We start from the raw sequence: 15,878 nt of genomic DNA on the forward strand, positions 1-15,878 counted from the left end.
CGTCAAGAGGAAGAGCGATGCAAGTAATACTAGGATAAAAGTTTTCTGCGTGTGCTGTGGAAGGGAAGAGCCATTCTTGTCTTTCCGGTTTTGAATTTGAAGCGTTATCTTCTGCTTCTCTCTTAAAAGGCACCTTTTTTTTAAAAGGCACCTGTCAGGCCTCTTTATGGAGGTTACACTGTCGTCAACAGCAGCAGAAGCTTGTGTGCTGAACAGAGTTGTGTGTTGTTTGGAAGCTTTGAGTTCCACTCTGGTTTTTTTGTTTGTTTCTTTGTTTCTTTGTGGGTTTTTGGTGGCTTTAATTTTTTTCAGGGGCGGGGGGGGGAGTTGCGGAGTAGTTTTGAACATTTCTGTGGGATTTGACAAATCAAATTTAAAAGTTAATGTTCATTTTATAGTTCATGTTCAAACAGGATGGTTAACTGTCTTGTTTGTCTCACAGAGGGTCCAACACCTGTGACCAGTAGCAGTGCATCTGCATTTTCTGCTCCTTCTGGAGAATTTCTGGATTTAGACAAATTCAAGAAGCCCGAAGGAAGCTGGGATTGGGAGACCTGCTTGGTTCAAAACAAAGCAGAGGCCACGAAGTGTGTAGCCTGTGAAAGTGCAAAGCCAAGCACCAAAGCAGAGCTCAAAGGTAATACTTCATGATTAAAACGAGGATGCATATTCTGTGATTTATTTTTTGGTTTGCTCTGATTTTTTTTATTTTCTTACCTGTTAAGCACAATTATTTTTTCCTTTGAGGTGTGGCAAAATTATTCGTTTTTCCTGTAGGAATATTGCCTAGATAACATCTGTTTCCACACTTTTCCCCAAGAATAAGTTTATCCTTTTTAGAGAAAAGCTTTCATTAATGACGTGCTTGTTCTTTACATGCCCTACACGTTGTTCATTTGGAGTTCAGACTAAAAACATGATCTTTCAAAGAAGTTCGTATACTTTTTAAAGCCAGGTGGTGGGCAGAAAACACAATTGTGAAAAGTTTTATGTAGAGAGGAAGCATGGGGTTTTCTTGTTTCTTTTACTGTTTGGTGGGTTGTTTTTTAAACAGTTTTGACTGGAAAGATCAGGACTAGAATGTAGTTCAAACCTTCACGTACTGCAGATACACCGTGGGTTACGGACTTGACATTCACTTATTTCTGCAGGTTTTGGTGCTGCGGCTGCGTCCACAAAATGCTGCCTTGCCATCATTTACATTCGGTGTTCACTCAGAGTGTTCAGGTGCAGAGTCTGCAGCTGCCTCACCGTTTATTTTGGGAAGGACAGAAGAGAAGCAGTACTTGCAAACCAGTACTTCAGGTAAACAGTGTATCTTTTGTCTTCACTTGTGCGCTTATGTCCATCAAGTAAGACCTCTGAAACCATACTAGAAAAAATCTGCGGGATTTGATATGTTCATGTACTAGAGCTTTAGAAAAAGTTTAATTCCTATATGCAGCATGTCTTCTGTCCTGGTTATTGATACGTACGCAATTAGTAGCAATCCCTTTTTTGATCTCAACACTAGGTTTAGACAAAAAATTGCGACACCTTAAGGAACCTGTCCTGCATCTCATACAAGCACAGAAGTTGCAGTGTCTCAATGCTAGCAGTACAGTTGGTGGTAAAATCTTTAGTAGGGTGAAATAGAGGCCTCACACTTTTCAGAGAAAAAAAGAGATGAGAGAGAGTATCTTACTCCCACGTACTTGCAACTATGCTGCAGAGTGTACTGCTGTTACTCTAGTGCTACAAAGGTCCAAAAATCACTGAACAGTTATTAGCCAGTTTTTTATTCCTTTAATTTGTTGAAAGACTGCAGTAGAGGATTGAAGTTTTTATTGAGGATCGCTGTGTGGAAAAATTCTGATTGTTAAATGTCATTTGTATGACTTAAGAACCACGTTTTAGAGTACAGAATTCAGTATTAATTCCAGAAGGGGTAAGGGGAAGGACATTAGCTAGTAATCCCGAACAAAAGCAGTGTATAGAGCTATACTGATTTTAATCGCAGTATTCTTACAGTTGGTCTGTTACTGAACAGATATGTTTTGGGGAGATATGGTGGCCAGGGAGGCGTGTGTGTTTGTGTGCTTCCTCTTCTAGTTAAGGTTCTGGGGTTTGGTTTAGTCAGGAAAATTTGATGAGGCACCTTGTGTAAAAGGAAATGTTAACCAGCATTTTTCAACACGGTGTAGTCCCTTAAAAGTGTCATAGATGAAAAGAGGCCATAAACGCTGGGGGAAAAAGTTAGTGGGAAACTGAGAGCAGGATCACATTCAGTAGTGAGAGAGCAGCAGCCTAGGAAAAGCTGATGAATGACTGTAACAGATAGTTCTATTTTAAGTGTAAAACAACACTCAGTACTTTATAATGGTGGTCTTACCAGAGGGTTCTTCTCCATGGCTCCTAAAAGCACGTCTTGAAGGCATTCGAGTGCAGTGAACTTAAGCTGTAAGAGTTGGGCTGGTAAGCTTGGCCTGATTTGAAGCTGTAGGCACAGGGCTATAATTTCTGAACAGGCTACAAAAGAAACTGTACCACTGTGCTTTTCAGTGCTCCGTTTAGCAAAGCCATCAAATTGTTGCAGGCAATTGATGTTGTTCTTCTAAGAGCACCTGAAAGATATTTTTGTTTGAAGAGTTCAGAGGTACCGGTTAATACTGGTTCAGATAATTACAGCCAGCTCTTGGTGTTTGTGACCAATAAAGTTTGTGGCTCCAAAAGGAGTGGGTTAGTGCTAACTGATTAACTGCTGTATATGCAGAAATATGGAATCTGATTACTTACGCAGAGAGCACTTAAAATGTATTGTTTTGCTGGCTCTCAGTGAGTTGCATCTTAATGCTACCAAGGAATAAGCTTTTTGCTTCTGGCCCAAGTTTTTTAATTTGGTGAAAGCCTTTTCTGTGCACGTGCACATGCCAGAGAGGTTGCTTAAGTAATAGAAGCTATAGTAGCTGCTATCTTCTGTTTTTTGTAGAAGACAGAAATTGAATTCGTTAGCTTTGTAACTGTTATGCATACTAGAATTGGTTTTCTCCCTTTTGAAAATAGTAGAGGGTATGCCTATGTCAGATTTGGTGAGCAAGGTGATCAGATGAAGGCACTGCAAGACTGCCAGAACGCACCAGGTCTGGGGGGAAAAGGAATCCGGCTGAGCATAGGAATTTCTAAAAGGTAACCAAGGAGTTGTGCATTGATACAGTTATTCTAAATAATCAGATTCTTGTAGCTCTGCCTTTGGAAAGTCTGTGGCCCTTGCTGTAGTGGCTGTACACAGGATGCAGTCTACAAAACCAGAAATGCAGAAGTCCTATGTTTTGACTCCCTGGATTCATCAACCTGCTTCAGGACGGCTGGGGGAATCCAACTGTTAAGTCTAGCCAGACAGCGCAACTTGGGCTTAGCTGCCATTGTAACCAGCCTTGTTTCTCAACAGTAGCAAAGCTGAATGCATTGGTAAATATTTTCAGGTTTGGGCCTGCATAAGGTAGAAGGGACAACAAGTGGTTTTATATGCTAGGGAGTTCTTGTTCTTAGAGCTTTCCCTCTAGTTTGAGAGAAGCACATAACTAGTTTTACAGTGGGTTGACAGGAAAGAAGTGGGGGGAAAAAATGGGAACGCAGGGAGAAAGCCAAAGGCGTTATTACTAGAACAGGTTTAGAATGCTATTCTTTGCTTTTCATGAGCTTAGGGCAATGGGGAGTTTAAAGCTTAGCACTTCCTGAGAGGGTTTCTTACTCTACCGGCTCAGTTCTATCACTTATTTAAGGCAATTCAGGTCTCTGAACGGTTAAAGAATTGATACCAAATTTGATGAACTTTGATCCAGGATACTGACAAAACAGGACTTCATATAAACAATTTCAGTATGTTCATGAGGTTAGCTTGTGTGTTCTGTTAAATAGTAAAAAATGACACTTCTGTTTCTGTTTACCTAGCATAATTCTGCAAATGTTGCCTCCTTCTGCTTTAGAATGGAAATGCTCTTCTCCAAGAGAGCACTGTCCAAACTTCTTTGCCAAAATTTTTTGATTAAATTAATATTGTTTTATTTTGAAAACAAGAATAAGCCACAAACATGTTTTCTTGCTTCGGCTATCCAGAAGAACGTCAACAGTATTTTCAGATTTTCCTTCCCTACGCAACTGTATGTAGGAAGAGTGCAGTTGGAAGCAGAAGACGTAAGATGATGTATCTTCTGTTTGTTTACTACAGTAACAAGACAATGGATTACCTCTTTATTAGAATTTGTGTAGCTTTGCAGTATTGAAACAAATGTAGGTATTAAAATACACATCAGTAATACGTTTCTGAATGGCTGAGTACCGTGCTCTCTTAGCATTGCAATACCCAGCCATTGGATTAGTTTGTCCCTCATGTTTGCTTAGTTTGGAAGCTATTTCAGAATGCCTTCAGCTTGTATTCTTCCCCAAAAGCATAGAACTCACTTCTCTGCATCCCCAATTCAAGTGAGAGACACTGGGCACTGCAAACACAGGAGGTCTGCCTGTACAGAATCAGTGAAGACAAGTCTAAACAGCAGATTTTTTTGAATATGCAGCTGGGTTATCTGAATGTTCTTTATGCAGTGTACCTCAGTTTTAGTACAGATAGCACTTGTCTTGGTTCTTGTCATTAGTCTGAAGCTGCCCCTGAGAAAATCTTGAAAGGGAAAGTAGTGAAAGCTAATCAGCTGGCCCTTTCTTCTTAAGAACCAGTGTATTTTGTAATTCTCCCACTAATAATAAGGCGTCATACTGGAGAATCGCGATTGTGTTGTTAAGCAAGACTGACTTCACCTGAGCGGTATAGTTGGCAGCTGTTGAATGTTTAATGGACTTTAAACAAACAAAAAAACTGAGCAGGTGGAGGTAGACATGGCAAACTGACAGGCGGTGTCAGATGCTTCTTTGAAATGGATAATCTGACTCCATTCACTTCTTTCTGGAAATAAGATCTAGTAATTAACCAAACAAAAGATAGAAGGGTTAAGACTGCATCTTTAAAGCAGCTGTGCTTGATAAATGTCTCTGGTCTTAAATCAATCTTTAGCAAAGCACAGAGACTTAGCAGCAGCTTGCTTATGCCAACGCTAAAAATACTTGATGTGTACAGGTAACCATGTCAAGGCTCTGGAGTTAATCCATGAGAACAATTCCTTCTGGTATTGGCAAAGGTGAGGATGCTTGCTTCTATAGAGATGAGGTTTTGAGCTGTGACTTAAGCTGTCACTTAGGTGACTGTTTAGGAAAGCTTCCTTTTAAGCTTTGAAGTATGTAAGCTGACAAATTGTTTAAGTTCAGAACTGGGTTTACAGTCTCTTGTTCTCTGACTGTATGCAACTTCTCATGTTTCAGACTGAAAGCAGAATTGCAGCGGTACCAGTCATACAACTATAATGATTATTGCCAAGGTTACCAGAACTACCACTCGCAGAGGAGTTACGATGCTTACGCTGACTACAACTACAGCTCCTATGCTCCCTGTGACAGCATGCAAGCTGTTGGAGACTGCTCTTTAGGAGATTCTTTAATGGCTCCAGCTGTTTTTGAGGTAAAGATAGTGCACGCTTGCTGTAAAGAAAATATTTCACAGATAGTATGTTGTACAGATTTGTGTGAATCAGCAAAAAGAATCCGAAGTTGAAAACATGCTTTCTGCTTAGTGTGAAGTTAAAAGAGCAGATTCCATTCAGAGGTGTTTGTATTTAAGTGCTTAAATAGTAAATCCATAGAATTAGTGATTTATACACCATTATTTGTTCACGCATACCAAAGAATGGTTTTGACAGCATAATTGCGTACGCTTCTTCTGTTCCTGTTCTTCTGATTTGCTTTGCTTAAAGCAAATTAAACAGTTGTTGTAAGTGGTCTTATCGTGGTCAATTTATTAGTTGTGACCTCCGGAGGTCCCTTCCAACCTGTACTGTAATATTGGCTTTCTTCTAAAAATAAGTAGATAAAATGCCATCTATCCTTGTAGTTGTAGGAAGAAGGAATGGATTGAGACTGCAGCACTTTGAATCTGTGATGCTTTCTGAAATGAGTTATGATTAAACTTAGCCTTTTCTGTCTTTCAGGAATCTTCAGTTATGAATGCAATCGGTGATGACCTAATTACTGACGGTAATAAGGGTTCTATCATTGTCACTTGAGTTTAGCCATCCTTGTGCCTTTTAACAATACAAGCCAACCTCTACTGGATGAAGAACATCTTGAAAATTCAGCTGAGGTCAAACCTCTGTGGGGTTGATCTGCAATCAGCTGGGGTTTTAAAGCTGATACAGCATACACTGACCGCATCAAGTAAAACGGGACACTGTCAATGCTTCGCAGCAGGTTTCTTGTACCTGTGCCTTCATTCCCATTTGAAAATGGTCTAAGACAGAATTTTGTTCTTTGTATTGGTTCCGCTAAACAGATTTTATATTAGAAACTCAGTAATATGCAAAAGCTTTGTTCTCCACCCTGAGGTAAAAGCTTATGTTGCAGATTCCAAAAGGAGGATTCAGCTTGCACTTACAAATACGGTACAAAACATATTTGTGTCCTGGAAGGTTTGCAAAGTTCCTCACGTGGAGGCGTTTTGTGTTAGTGTTTAGAAACTATCCTATGTAACGTGTATTGCCGGAGAAGTGAATTAAATGACTCTTGGGAGGGTTTCATGGCTGATTATCCTTAAACGTTATCTTTACTATCTTAAACATTGTCTTTGTCTTTATCTTGAAAGACGGTTCTAGTCCCAGCCTTCTAATATACAAATTCCCAAAAGTTGGAGCTGTGAGGCTCAAAATTTTAGAGGACTAAATACCTCACTAAAATTAGTAGATCTAATAGCTTATTACACTTAGCTTAAAATACATTTTATTAGCCATTTCACGTGAAGTTTTTTTGTGCGCATGCCTCAGATTTGATACTTGGACTTACCAGGCTTTTATTTTTAGATCCACAGCTCTACTTGGATGTTGATGAAATGAACAGACAATTCACGGAGACAAGCGAAGAACTCTACGATTCACTCATGAATTGTCACTGGCAACCTCTGGATACGGTCACTTCTGAAATCCCCTCTGCTATTTAAGTGTCTTCTAGAGCATGACCGTTAGGACCAAAGTGCTAAAACTACATTTCTTCTACATTATTCTAGCTCATAAGTTTTAAAGCACAATGATAGGTTGGGTTTTTTTTGCTATGTTTTTGACAGTTTCTGTAATCTTTTTGTTCATCACTCTCTTCTTGGAGCATCATGAAGTCATGTAAATATTCGAGAAATGTAAAGAGGTAAATGGGGTCTAAAGATAAGACTTGCCTGTGTAAATAAAAAATTTGTTTCTGCAAACCTGCCAGCAAGGGATTTTACTTGTACCTGTGTGCAGCACGTTCTCTTCCGGCTTACGGAATTTAACAAGGTAGTAAGGGTATTTCATCTGTCTTTATTTTTATATGGGCATTAGGACACAAGCAAAATCTAGCTTTCCCTTGTTTTCCTGGTTCCTTAGGTAAGCGACAAGCCAAGCCTTTCATGTGCTTGCTTAGACTGGAAGTATGTATGGGAGACACTCACAGGCCTTGCTATGGAAACACCTGTGCCCACTTTTTCCTGCAGGCTGCTGGCTCTAACTGTACTACTGATATATGCTAGGTCAGCTAAAATTGGCTTATAAATAGGGTATGTTAAGCATATGGAAGTGTAGACTTCAACTGCCATAGCTACAAACATCCCGTGGAATGAGGATGATGTCTGCTGGCACTCTCTGCATCAGCATTCAGTTTTCCCTTGCCCTTCTTACTGTTAGACTTCTCAGCTGACGCTTTACAGCGAAGAAATTGCTACAACATAATCCATGTTCTTAAACCTAAAAAAAAAAAATCTTGGAGAAAACAACTTGCTGGTTTTCCCTCCTTGCTGGCAAGGAGAAAAATAGTCCACCAGGAACAATAAAAAAATCCTAGTAACAGCTCCTTAAGTTATACCCTCTGCTACCCTCTCTGATTGCTCTGGTCTTCCTTCATTCGTGGTAATGAAGTTTTTAAAGCTCTGGTAGAAGGATGACAGTACTCAAGTCAAAGGAGATGAGAGCAATGAGGAAAGCTTTGCTTTAAGCTAGAGCAGTCTTGCGAGTTGCTGCCTTTATGCTGTTCTTATCTTGAAGGGTACAGAGTCTTTTCCAGTCATAGGGACTCCATAACCCTATGAGTATGGAGAAATAGTTGCTAATTAACAGTGTGTATAATAAGTAAGTGAGGCTGGAAACAAAAGAATATTCCTCCAAGAAAAAAAAGGAAGCAGAAATTACTGTACTTAATAGCTGGGGAAGCTGTTAAAGCTAGTTGACACAGTTCTGGTACTGCCGTGTGTGTTTTGGGGGCAACATAAACCATAATTGCTGTGATGGCAGGTAAGAATCCAATTCTTTTTTATGGCTTAGTGTAGTCAGTGAAAGCAGTGGTCCTAAGCTGCATGCTGTTCTTAAATGTAATGCAAATTCTCTTTTGTGACTCCTCAGTACTTCCAGGTTACTTGTAGCTGATCACCAGCAACTGCTTCTGTTAGCTATTAGCTGTTGGGTTTTTGCTAGGAATACTTTCAGTCCTGAATTGAAATGATGACATCCTGAAACAGAAGAGGCTCTTGGAGTATTGTAGGAAGCACATTCTTCCTGGTTCTAGTGCAGGTGTACACGTAGGAGGAGACAGAAGGCAAAGAACCTCACATAGGTGGAGGGGGTGAGGTGGCATCACAGTTAGAGCTGTTGCAGTTAACTCTTCCCAAAGCATGAAAGCAACGTGGCTGGGAACAGGGATTTGTTGGGTTGCTTCTTTGTGTGAGCCAGGGAGTCTTTTGAGGGGCAGATTAATAAGAATATGACACAAGGTAGAGGTGGAATAGATGAAGCAAAGAATCTGGGTGGGAAAAGGGTTGCTTGTACGTGTCTATGGAATTGTTTCAGGGGACTGAGCTGGGGCAAATTCAAGATAATAGATGCAGCCTCCTTGAATTTGGATGGCAGTGCTGAAGCTTCAAAACCTTACAAGCTTTGATGCCACTTCAATTGTAGTGCATAGCTGTGGTACTTGAGCTCAGAAGCGCAAACTGCACAGGATTTTTTTATCTATTTTCTTCAACGTGAGCAGCAAAACATCTTCCAGGAATGTGCCTGGGTGCTACGCTGCTTTGACACGGCTTGCTTTGCCTCACCAAACACAGTAGTTAGGTTGCATCGAGTACTTTGTGGAAACATTCATTGTGTTGTCACCCAGAAATGGGATGCTACAGATATGTGTTGGCCCGGCAGTATCAGTGCTGTTTTTTGGCCTTTGAGAGGTTGGTCCATAACATGTGACCTGTGAAATGAGGGGCCCACATAGATTGGTGACTTCATTAAGTCTGATACTGTGGTGGTGTGTGACCCAAGGCCCTGAACGTCAGAAAATCAGGCTGTGGCCACCTATTTTATGCAGACTTTGCCTATTAACAAGGTCTCTACACTGTACGTTATAGACGTGCGCCTCCTTTTCCGGACTAGATAGCGAAAATACCAGTTTTGTAGTTCAGTGAATGAGATTGGTTGGGCTGTTTGTTCTCCAGAGCTGAAAAATGTTGGGAGTGTATTCTCTTGGAGTCCACAGAAATGAAAATGATGAGAGGAAGAGAACGTCGGTTGCAGCCCGCGTGCTGCTGTTATAAAGTAGTTCTCTGATGTCTTTTTCCCTCTGCTGAGACTTATCAGCCTATCGTCCTTTCCTGTTAGGAGCGCATACCTGGCTTGGGATGGTGTGCGCAGTGCAGATTCTTTACCGTAAGAGCACAGTGAATGCCAGACTTCTTCCTGTACTGCCGTGTTAACCGTGAGTCACAAATTCAGGAAGCAGTGATTGCATCGGAACTGCTAGAATGCTTTGCGGAGTCTTTTTACTGGGTAAACTGCACAGCTGCAGTTACAACTTCCAGCCTGTGTTAGCTGAACACATCGTACTGGTGCCCGCCATCAGTTTGACAAAGATGGGATTGCAGTAGGGACTTGCTTTTTTCCTTCTTTTTAATTAAACAAGTCTTTGAAGCAACTTTTCCAACACCGCCATACTTCACTTCTTCCAGTTATTTTCTGTTTTACTTAGCTGAAATGTTTTTTTTTCTTCCAAGCTTGAGGAAGTTTTCTACAGGAATGTCCCGTAATGATTTCATAAACTCTTTTCGTTGTACCTAGCTGCAATAGAGTGCTTTTATTCAAAAACCTGCTGGTTTTCTCTTCCAAGAAGTAGTGGGGTTTTTCCTATCTCTTCACTGATGGGAAAGGCTGTAGGACAGTAGCTTGAGGGGCTACTAATGCTGTCATCAGTGAGCCGGGAAAAGGCAGGAGTCCGAAACGGTTAAAAGTACTTAAAAGGATACCAAAAGAGTAAACGGTACTTAAGCCGTGGATGTTTCTTTTTGCAGGGATGCTCTGGACCAACCGCTTCTTTCTAGCGCTACCTCAAAGTAACTTGCAGATAGAACTCACAGGGAAGGTTGATCAAATGGTGATGATCGCTGTCATTCTGCTGGACACGCAGATACTTGCCTTTCGTTTTGGCTCATTTTTAATACCAATTAACTTCAGTGCCTCGCGTTAATAGACACCGTTTGACTGCATCGGCAAATGTTTCTGAGTCGTGAGTGTCATTAAAGGCCTGTCACCCTATGGAAATCCTTCTAAATAAGAAAAATGGCATTTAAATAAATAAATAAAGCAGCGTTTGAACTTATGAGCAAACCTAGCGTAGCTGCCTTTGACGCTGATCTGGAGGAGAAAAATCACGTTATCACACTACTATGGTTGCCTTAATAGCTTTGGTGTACGTGAGGGAGGGAAGCATTATGTGATGTTTGCCTAGCTATTACATGGCCAATGCAGGAGGGGTTTTAGTCAGTTCCCTGAGCACGGATTGTTGCAGAAGTCGGTGATTTCACTGCCCAATGTCTGTTATTAAGGGCACGATTCACGTCCCGTTATCGTTTTTATTATTTATTTCTGTGTTTATTTTCTGGGGCGGCGATCTGTCACGATGCCCATCGTTCCCCTGCCGTAAGGTAGAATTTAGCGTGACGACCGCTTCCCGGACCAACGGGGCCACGAATCCGGCCTAAAACTCTGCTTGTGCGTTGGTTGTCGGCGTGGGGGCTGTTGGTTGTCGGTGCGGGGGTATCGGTTGTCGGTGCGGGGCTTTTCTGACGAGCACTGTGGGCTCGGGGCGCCGTCCCACGCCCGGCGCGGTGCTGCGGCACACCGGCGGTCGGCGCCACGGCGCGGGGAGGCTCTGGAGGTGACTCCTAGCCCCGTGCTTACGGTGGCCGGGCCGGGGTTCGTTATGGCGGCCGGGTCCTGAGGGCGGGAGCGGGAGGGCGGCGGGACCGGGACGGGACCGGGGCGGGGCGAGGAACGGGAGCGGCAGCGGGAGGGGGGGGGCGCGCGTTCCCGTGAGGGGAGGGGGCGCGCGAGGGAGGGAGGGGGAGGGTGTGAGAAACACTCCGTAGCCAAGAACTTGGGCTCAGGCGAGGAGCTCAGCGAAGCAGGAATTTATTCGCGATCGCAGTGGCGGGCGTCCCGTCCGTGCGAGGACTACCGCACACCAAATTTCCCTGGTGTATTGCCAAGCACTTCCCCGTGCAAGGGCTTACCATACACCGCATTTCCCGAGACTCTTCCTTTCTCTCCCTTAGCTCACGCTTCGTCCGTCTCCGGCCGCGCCCCTCGCGGAGCTGCGGAACCGCGGATCAGGACTCCACACTCGCTCCGCACAAAAGTACGTCTCAATCACACGGCACACAGAGTCTCACCCGACCCCCAAGGCAATACTTCCTATTTCTTACCTTGGTCTGTGCACAGAGTTACCGGATCAATTCTCAAAGCCGGAGTGCCTGCCTTCTTCCCTTCCCCACTCCTTCACGGATCCTGCCTCTTTCATCAGTCTCGGGCCCTCTGTCAGCTCTCCGCAGAACCGCCGCCGTCGATGCACAGGACCGCTGAAATCAGCGGGGCATGCCTTCCTGCTGCTGCGGCGGTGGGGCTCCCCAGTAGGCGACTGGCTCCCGGACGAGCCCCCAAATTGTGAGAAACACTCCGTAGCCAAGAACTTGGGCTCAGGCGAGGAGCTCAGCGAAGCAGGAATTTATTCGCGATCGCAGTGGCGGGCGTCCCACGAGCAGGAGCGCCCCTGCTGGTTCCAAAACCCAGTTTATATACTTTTTGATGACGGAACCCTCCCCTGTTTCCCCACTGAGGGGGTGATCCAGGCTCACAATCTGTCTGATGCTTCCCATGGCCTTCAGTTGCCGGCCTGTTAAATTTCAGATTTGACTTTTCTACTGGTTGAAGCGGTGATGTTTCTTCACTTACCTGACTTGACTCAACACCGTGATTTTCCCCGAATTGTTCTACGGAGTCTGGTTGTCTGCGTTTTACAAGGTCGCCTGCTAAGCGTTCTTATCGCTGCAAGCACACCTCAATACCCCATTCCTTACCTTTAAACAACGTAACTCTGCAAAAACAACATTTTTATTCCCACGAGGGGCAGGGCAGGCCCCGCGGCGCGTGGCGGCGGGGGGCGGGGGGGCCCCGTGACGGCACCGAACGCGGGGGGGGGGGCGGTATGGCCTCGGGCGGCGCGACCGGTAGCGGCGCGACCGGCAGCGGCATGGCCGGCGGTGGCAGGGCCGGTGGCGGCGGGGCGCCGGGCGGCAGCCCAGGAGCCCGATCAGGAGGAGGAGGAGCAGGAGGAGGAGGAGGAGGAGGAGCGGCCGGCGGCAAGGTGAAGAGGCGGCGCCACCGTTTGGGCGCCGCGAAGCCCCCCTGTGCCAGGAGCAAGCGGGTGAGGAGCGGCCCCCCCACAGCGGGCCCTTCCCCCTCAGCCCACCAGTTACCCCCTTACTTACCCCCTTACCTTACCCGCCCCTTTATCCCCTTAGTTACCCCCTACCCACCTCCTTACCCCCTTAGTTACCCCCTCGACCGCTTAGTTACCCCCTTAGTTACCCCCTCAACGGCTTAGTTACCCCCTTAGTTACCCCCTCAACCGTTTAGTTACCCCCTTAGTTACCCCCTCAGCCCCTTCCTAACCCCCTCAGTTATCCCCTCAGCCCCTTACTTACCCCCTTACCCCTCTACCCAGCCCATTACCCCCCTCCTCCCCCTCCCCTTCACCCCCAGCCCGCTGCCCTCAGGACCCCCAGTGCCACCCCCAGGGCTTTCCCCGCTCCCTGCACCCCTCCTCAGCCCATCATCAATTCTCTGAACGTTACCTGCCAGGCTTTGCTTCTCGTTTGTGCTGTAGGGTACAGCAGGTTGACGGTGAAAGCGGTCCGTCAATTCGGGCTGTGAAAATCCCCGTGCTGGAGGGGGGACGCGCCGAGATCCCTCCCAGCAGCTCTTTGCTAAGAAATGTCAGGACGCCCAGAGAGATGCTCTGGAGATGCCCTCTGCACATGTTTGTTCAGCCAAAACCTCTCCGCTATCAAATGAGCAACGTAGCTGAGGGGATTGATTATCATATGCAAAACCAAGGGAGCGCTACGCATGGATAGCTGCTCAATTAGGTTTTTATCATTTGCAGAAATGCCAAGTCCCTTATACCATATATTGACAATCAATCTTGTCCATCTAAAGCTGGCCTGGAAGGGCAATGCAAACATTCCCCACGCTTACAGAGCAACCGTTGAAACCTCTGGCTTGAACAGTGCATTAATGTTGAAAGTGCCATAGCTTGCGTGTGCCGACACTGTGTAGCTAACTGATAAACCTTACACGTGGATTAAAAATAATCAGTGGAGATGGTTTTCTAACTTTTCCATTGTCTGTTATCTCTGCGTGTTTTCCAGTAGGTTTATTTAAAGAGTGTGCCAGAGCAAACACGTGCGTGGGGATATCTGGGGGATTCTGCACAGAGAATGGCTGCTGCACATCCAGCGCAGATCAAATTAACAGTAACTTATCGGGGAAGAATTTTAATGATTGATAAATAGACAAACTGATCGGTGTTACATGTGTGCATTTATTATAGCAGTTAGCTTTGTAACCAGACGAATCGTGCAAATGTTCATAACGTAAAAGGACGAGCTTTGAGCAGATAGCTTGCTTAGAGCATTTGTCAATTAATTCCAGTTTATTTTCAATATCATGTCCACTCTGCAGAAGGTTCTGTGGCTTAATGTTAATTGTCTCTCAGTGATGCAGTTGGGGAGGCACGAAAGCGACCGATGCGATTTTGTGAGGTTATACCTCTGGTTCTGATCCCTACCCCGCTGTTTTTCTCATCCTTCCCCCTACAACTTTAGTCGATAAGTCGATTCTTAGAAATACTTAAATAGATGTGTTTTGTGTGCTTGTGATCATAATTACAGCCCACCAAACCCTCTGTCTCTTACCATTAAGCTCTGAAGGTGCCTGGGCACTGTAGACAGTATAGTTAGCAGCTTCAAAGTTCCTGGGAACTAGTCCTGGATCTAATTTACTTTTTTTTTTTCCCCCTGCCTGCAGGAGGGATGATTAGCAGGATGCCTAGCTCATGATTGTCAGCTTTCTGGATATTAATTTTTATTATTAATTTTCATTATTAATTATATTCATTTATATTAATTTATCTTTTATTTAAGCGTAGTTCCTGGGGATTTCGGTCAGGTGGGAATTCTCCGATCGTACCCGATGTATGCCGCAGAGTCAGTCTTCTACAAAATACGGCAACAGCTTTAGAAGGCTCTTGCAAGAGGAGGTGCTGGTGCTATAGCTATAGCTGTGTTTCTTCCAGGACATCTTCTGGGTTAGCCTGACTGTTGAGAGCAGAACTGTTTTTTGTGCGTATAGTCACTGCAATTCAGCATTACTAAAATTGAAAATATTTAGATTCACTGATGGGTAGTATGGTCCTGACTGTCGCAGTAGATAATTGCTGAACTTCTGGTTTAGTTGGTTTTCACGTGAGGGTGCGAAGAGGAAGAGTCCTGGAACAAGTCTGTAGGTCAGGAGCTATTCAGGCGTAGAGTTTCCTGATAGCCTTGCAGATTGACGACCTGCTGGTGAATTTTGGCAGAGGTTTCAAAACTTTGAACCTTGCCAAGGTCACTTGGAAGTGCAGAAAGTGATAGGTAGCTGTAAATCAATCTTAGGTGAATTTTAGGTTTACCAGAAGTGTAGCGATCCTATGCCAGGGATCAACCTCGTCGTCGTCTTCTGAATATTTGCTGTATAATATCTGTCTTCAAGGTCCGTGGAAGGTGGTATCCCAGCATATGCTGTTGACTGTGTTTCTGTAATTAAACAACTGTTTTTTCTTTCAAGCAGGGAATAATTAGCAGAATGACAGAAACTGTGAAAAATATTGTACCGGCCTGGCTGCAGAAGTATTTCAATAAACGTGAGGAGGAGTGTGTAGACAGAAATGAATCTGCAAACCAGGAGGAGACTCCGGTAAACTATCACCACGATTATGCAGATGAAGATACCATAATCGATGAGAGATTCACGCCCGAACCAGCAAGAATTAGTAGACGAGGTATGTGAAAAATCATTTGGAATTCTGGCCATCTGTATTTATTCACAGATTTCTAGTTTTGAATCTGAATTTCAAAAGGAAATTGGAATGAGGGTTTTGACAGAATGAAAAAAAACAAACAAAAAAGTCAAAACAACTGTTTGTGAAACCGTCTTAGCTTTAAACTGTATACACAGTTACGAAGCATACATCTTATGCTCTTGGAAGGCATCAGTTAACTTTAGGTACTCTATTAGCCAGGTGCTAAATGCTGAAAATAAGTCATTTGCAAGTGTGCTGGGTTGCATTTTCCATCTTTTAAAAGATATGGAATGAAAATCTGTCTAATTGCCTAAGGCAATTAAAAAAATTAATTTGTTTTG

General features: G+C 44.1%; 2 protein-coding genes across 4 annotated transcripts in view; both read left to right on the forward strand.

Moving 5' to 3' along the window:
- The first annotated feature begins 166 nt into the window (after positions 1 to 166).
- LOC308189786 (tRNA selenocysteine 1-associated protein 1-like) lies at positions 167 to 7,330 on the forward strand. The gene is made up of 5 exons (XM_080580258.1): positions 167 to 637; positions 1,152 to 1,305; positions 5,350 to 5,545; positions 6,072 to 6,117; positions 6,936 to 7,330. The coding sequence occupies exons 1-5, from the start codon at positions 415 to 417 to the stop codon at positions 7,070 to 7,072; spliced, it is 756 nt and encodes a 251-aa protein (XP_080436384.1). The 5' UTR covers positions 167 to 414; the 3' UTR covers positions 7,073 to 7,330.
- Positions 7,331 to 12,295: 4,965 nt separating this feature from the next.
- The window catches only part of LOC308189778 (nuclear pore complex protein Nup153-like), a 29,159-nt gene continuing 25,576 nt past the window's right edge, over positions 12,296 to 15,878 (forward strand). For all 3 annotated transcript variants that reach the window (XM_080580244.1, XM_080580245.1, XM_080580246.1), the window contains exons 1-2: positions 12,296 to 12,840; positions 15,303 to 15,516. In XM_080580244.1, coding sequence (XP_080436370.1) covers positions 12,622 to 12,840; positions 15,303 to 15,516 — 433 coding nt within the window. In that variant the 5' untranslated portion in view covers positions 12,296 to 12,621. The remainder of the gene's footprint in view (positions 12,841 to 15,302; positions 15,517 to 15,878) is intronic.

Source organism: Anser brachyrhynchus (assembly GCF_964034855.1).
Source record: "Anser brachyrhynchus genome assembly, chromosome: 2".
NCBI classification, from domain to species: Eukaryota; Metazoa; Chordata; class Aves; order Anseriformes; family Anatidae; genus Anser; species Anser brachyrhynchus.